Source organism: Diprion similis, chromosome 10, assembly GCF_021155765.1.
Source record: "Diprion similis isolate iyDipSimi1 chromosome 10, iyDipSimi1.1, whole genome shotgun sequence".
NCBI lineage: Eukaryota > Metazoa > Arthropoda > Insecta > Hymenoptera > Diprionidae > Diprion > Diprion similis.
The window spans coordinates 494,380-500,086 of NC_060114.1; the positions used below are offsets into that span (position 1 = coordinate 494,380).

At 39.8% G+C, this 5,707-nt stretch overlaps 1 protein-coding gene across 1 annotated transcript; it reads left to right on the forward strand.

Annotated features, from left to right (window-relative positions):
- Positions 1 to 2,888: 2,888 nt before the first annotated feature.
- Positions 2,889 to 4,609, forward strand: LOC124410966 (piggyBac transposable element-derived protein 3-like). Its single transcript, XM_046889724.1, has 2 exons — positions 2,889 to 4,222; positions 4,366 to 4,609. Exons 1-2 carry the CDS (start codon positions 2,889 to 2,891, stop codon positions 4,607 to 4,609), a joined length of 1,578 nt encoding a protein of 525 aa, XP_046745680.1.
- Positions 4,610 to 5,707: the final 1,098 nt, after the last annotated feature.

Sequence of the window (5,707 nt, forward strand, 5' to 3'; positions counted from 1 at the left end):
TCTAACAGCCGCGAAATCCCTCTCTGCTCGAAGAAAAGAAGAGTGTACTGGACTCCTCCAAGAATACGAGAAGTAGAACTCTCCAAAGACAATCATCAAAATCTGCTCCCTTCACATCTAGAAAATCTTTTTGAAAAATCGTCGACCACGCTGGATTTACAACAGAAGGAATCCTTAAAATCTGTTTTATTTAAGTACGCAGATTCTTTTGCAGTAAACAGCGGAGACAAGGGGAGATGTACGTCGGTAAAACATAAAATCGACGTCGGAAACAATCCTCCAATTAAACAAGCTCCCCGGAGACTCGCTCTCAACGGCAGAGAAGAGGTGAAGAAACTCGTTGAAGATATGCTGACCAACGACGTAATCGAGCCTTCTTCCAGTCCCTGGGCTTCTCCGATCGTCCTGGTCAACAAAAAGGACGGCTCCAAGCGATTTTGCATAGACTACAGGAAGCTGAACGACATAACCAAGAAGGACTCCTATCCTCTCCCCAGAATCGACGAAACGCTCGATCTGATTGCTGGCGCGACCTGGTTCAGTACCATTGATCTTCAAAGTGGCTACTGGCAGGTTGAGATGGATCCCCTGGACAAGGAAAAGACAGCTTTCGTCACAGGACTAGGAGGATTATGGCAATTTAAGGTAATGCCTTTTGGCTTAAGTAACGCCCCGGCTACCTTTGAACGGATGATGGAGACTGCTCTCCAAGGACTCACAGGAAAAATTTGCCTCGTTTATTTGGACGACATAATCGTTTTCGGGAAAGACTTTGAAGAAGAAGTGTACCACCTCGAACAAGTCTTCTCCAGGTTAAAACAAGCAGGGCTAAAGATGAGTCCAAAGAAATGCCATCTGTTCCAGAAAGAAGTCAGCTTCCTCGGTCACATAGTCTCCGCTGAAGGAGTGAAGACCGATCCCTCCAAGATCGAGAAGGTCTCTGCTTGGCCGACACCGACGAACAAAGAGCAAGTTCAGAGCTTTTTGGGTCTCTGCACTTACTACAGAAGATTTGTAAAAGGTTTCGCCACGATAGCCAAACCCCTCCATCGTCTCACAGGAATCAAGATTCCATTCAATTGGACTCCGGAATGCGAAGAAGCCTTCAAGAAATTGAAAGAAAATCTTACTTCTTCCCCGATTTTAGCATATCCAGAGGTCGAACTTCCTTATATTTTAGATACAGACGCCTCTTTGTCAGGGATAGGTGAAGTCTTGTCACAGATTCAGGAAGGTCAGGAGAGAGCGATTAGCTATTACAGCAGAGTCCTTAGTAAAACCGAGAGGAACTATTGTGTAACTCGTAGAGAACTCTTAGCTGTTGTTAAAACCGTAGTCCACTTTCATCATTATTTGTACGGGAGGAAATTCTTGATTAGAACAGACCATGCTTCTTTAAGGTGGTTACTTTCGTTTAAATCCCCCGAGGGTCAGGTAGCTAGGTGGATTGAGAGGCTCGGACAGTACGATTTCGAAATTCGTCATCGAGCAGGTTTACAACATGGAAACGCTGACGCTCTTTCTCGAAGACCCTGCGAAGAAACGACAGATTGTAGGCAATGTACTCGCCTTAAAAAATACAGAGATTCTTCTCCTACAATACGGAAGATTTCTCTTGGAGAAAACCTCGAAGATTGGAAAAGATCTCAACAAGAAGATTCCACTCTGTCTCAGGTTAAATCTTGGAAAGAAACACAAACTCGCCCAGACTGGCAAGAAATATCCTCAGCTGAGTCTGACGTCAAAATTTACTGGGCTCAATGGGACTCTATTCTTTTAACCCATTAGCGCCCAAACGGACACTTTTTTTATCCATTTTTCAGCGGCTGTTCCTCCTATGAAACCTATTCTGAAAAAAATCGGGAATAACCACATCCGACGCGAAATTTTATCAGCTTTCAGAATCCGTGATTAAAATTTGCAAAAAATGCCACCCAACAGAGTTATGATTGTTTATTTTAAAAAAAAACGCGTTTTTTCGCTGCAATATTTTTTTCAATCCACATTTTCGTATCGAAATTCGATGAGCACCCCTCCGGGAGGTCAAGAAATCGCGTCCATGGACCCTAATCTATAAAATCCATCAGTAAAAAAAATTTAATTCAAGATGGCGGAGTCCAATATGGCGGTTCGAAGCCGAAAATTTGTATGTGCTTTTCTCTCACCCTGACAAAACTATCTTTCTCAATGGGATTTGCATGTCCAGCGGTATACAAGGGTTTTTGAGGTCGCTGATTACGAATCCGTTATCAGATTTGCCGAATTCAAAATGGCGGATCCAATATGGCGGACATGAAATTGCGAATTCCGTATTTTTTCGTGAAAATTTGTAGGTGGGGGTTTTCGAGGGCCCTGATTACGAATCCGTTATCAGATTTGCCAAATTCAAAATGGCGGATCCAATATGGCGGACACAAAATTGCGAATTCCGTATTTTTTCGTGAAAATTTGTAGGTGGGGGTTTTTGAAGGCCCTGATTACGAATCCGTTATCAGATTTGCCAAATTCAAAATGGCGGATCCAATATGGCGGACACGAAATTGCAAATTCGGTATTTTTTCGTGAAAATTTGTAGGTAGGGGGTTTCCGAGAGCCCTGATTACGAATCCGTTATCAGATTTGCCAAATTCAGAATGGCGGATCCAATATGGCGGACACAAATTGACGGATTCCGTATTTTTCAAAAGGGGTTTTCGAGGGTACTGATTACGAAACCGATATCAGATTTGCCGACAAAAATTGAAATGTTTTATATTTTATTCCTAGGAACCGATGCATAGCGTACATTACTCTGTCACTCACTATCATTATGATTGCATGTTGTCAGTGATAACTGATATACAGTGTTTACCAGTTACCGTATGACAGATCTGTCTGACACTCGAAAAATGGCGAGTACATCACAAGCGAAGCGGCAAAAACGGTCTCATAATCAAGATCACATCGAAATTGAAGACCGTGTAGGTGGAAGTTTCGATGCGATTTTCATTCCCGAATCAAATGATTCTGGAGATTCTGGAGATTCTGGCTCCGATTCTGAATCAGAAAATTCCCCAAATTTCATTGATGAAATTGAAAACGATCCGAGTACTGCAATTCCAAAAACGTCCTATCAAAAGATTTTGAATAATTATGAAGAAGACCAATCAAAGTTGGAGCCAGATCATAATTATATTTGGGAGGATGGAGAGAAAAAATATTACGAATTTCCTAAAAACGAGATTCTACTTCCTGGTTCCTCAAGAGAAGTTATCCGCAATGCTTCTAATACTCAGTTGTTCGAGTTTTTTTTTTCTGAAGAATTGAAAAACTTCATAGTAGAAGCTACTCGCGAGAATAATTTCAATATGACATCGAATGATTTGGATGTTTTTTTGGGAATAATTATATTGTCAATTTTCAATGAGAGAAAATCCCTAAGGGACTACTGGTCTCTAGATCCCTTGTTGATATGCAATCCCATCGCTGAAGCAATGAGTCGCAACGAATTTTTGAAAATAAAATCAAAAATAAAATTATCGAAAACCCAGTGTAGAGATGTTGATGACAGAGCTTGGAGAGTAAGAAAAGTTCTTGATATTTTCAGAAAAAACATTCTCCAGTTCGGGTTTTTCTCCACAGCTCTATCTATCGACGAGATGATGGTAAAATTCCATGGAAGAACTATTTTACAGCAGTTCATAGCCAACAAGCCGGAGCGTTTTGGAATAAAAATGTGGGGCATTTGCAGCGCAGATGGATTTTTATTCGATTGCGATATTTATTGTGGCAAGGGTTCAAACATTTATTCCGCGAACAAAGAAACCAAATTGAAAAAATGTGCCTTGGGGAGTCGTGTCGTTATGCAGATGGTTCAAAATCTGCTTACATCGGTTGTTCCAAAAAAAATAATAAAGTATCATTTATACTTTGATAATTTTTTTACCAACCCCGACCTACTGATTCATCTAAAAAATCTTGGTTTGAGAGCGACAGGTACTGTGAGAGCAAAAAGAGTAAAAGTGAAAAATGATTTGGATCAGAAGGTAGAGAGGGGTACATTTTCTGCGAAGCACGAAAAAAATAGTGGCATGAACTTCATCACTGTGATGGATTCGAAGCCGGTATCATTGCTCTCAACAATCTCCGGTGTCACGCCGCTATCAACAGTGAAACGGTTTTCCCGACAGGAAACGGCTTCAACACATTTACCTTTCCCTTCAGCGTTCACGGGGTACAATAAGTACATGGGTGGAGTCGATCTTCACGATGCGCATTGCAGCAATTTGATGCCATGCATCAGAGGGAAAAATGGACTTGGGCTATTTTCACAAGGCTTATCCAAGCATCTATTGCTAATGCAACCGTTCTTCGCAATTTGACTAGCGACGGCACAAAAGTAGGGAGTAAAGAAGTAGGACTCGAAATCGCGAGAAACTATCTTGCAAAGGGCGGAAAGAAAAATAAGATAGCACACAAGAGTATCACTGTAAAATTGAAAAAGTGCTGTGAACACTATCACAAGAACGCAGAAAATGTGTATGAACTGCAACGTTTATCTATGTTCCACCTGCTTTACGCTCGTCCATACCAAAAAAAAATAGTCTTTGGTTCATTGGCAGGGGAATAGAGGAATGGGATAGAAAAAAAAACGAAAAAAAAGAAAAATTGCAAAAAGCAACAAAAAAAATTATAAAATAAAATAAAAACAAAAAAATTATAAAAACAAAAAAATTATAAAAACAAAAATGAAGAACAAAAAAATTATAAGATAAAAAAAAACAAAAAAATTATAAAATAAAAAAAAACAAAAAAATTATAAAATTAAAAAAAAACAAAAAAAATTATAAAACAGAAAAAAAACAAAAAAAAAGTAAAAAAAGGCTCTCGATTTTGCGTTCACCTCCTCGTGGCGAGAGCCGGGCAACGGCAAAGTACTTTGACGGCTGAGGAACGCATAGTGTTTTTCGTCATCTCGTTCTAAACCTGAGAACTAAAAAAAAAAAAATCTTCATACAAATTGTCCTGACAATTTTCCACTTTTTTTCTTGAATTTGGCAAATTTGATAACGGATTCGTAATCAGGGCCCTCGAAAACCCCCACCTACAAATTTTCACGAAAAAATACGGAATTCGCAATTTTGTGTCCGCCATATTGGATCCGCCATTTCGAATTTGGCAAATCTGATAACGGATTCGTAATCAGGGCCCTCGAAAACCCCCACCTACAAATTTTCACGAAAAAATACGGAATTCGCAATTTCGTGTCCGCCATATTGGATCCGCCATTTTGAATTCGGCAAATCTGATAACGGATTCGTAATCAGCGACCTCAAAAACCCTTGTATACCGCTGGACATGCAAATCACATTGAGAAAGATAGTTTTGTCAGGGTGAGAGAAAAGCACATACAAATTTTCGGCTTCGAACCGCCATATTGGACACTCCGCCATCTTGAATTAAATTTTCTTTACTGATGGATTTTATAGATTAGGGTCCATGGACGCGATTTCTTGACCTCCCGGAGGGGTGCTCATCGAATTTCGATACGAAAATGTGGATTGAAAAAAATATTGCAGCGAAAAAACGCGTTTTTTTTTAAAATAAACAATCATAACTCTGTTGGGTGGCATTTTTTGCAAATTTTAATCACGGATTCTGAAAGCTGATAAAATTTCGCGTCGGATGTGGTTATTCCCGATTTTTTTCAAATAGGTTTCATAGGAGG

Bases quoted from the DNA above. Each gene is read 5' to 3' on its own strand.
- LOC124410966 (XM_046889724.1), top strand. From the start codon at position 2,889: ATGGCGAGTACATCACAAGCGAAGCGGCAAAAACGGTCTCATAATCAA. The intron at 4,223-4,365 runs GTACATGGGTGG...CAATTTGACTAG, and splicing joins GCGTTCACGGGGTACAATAA to CGACGGCACAAAAGTAGGGA.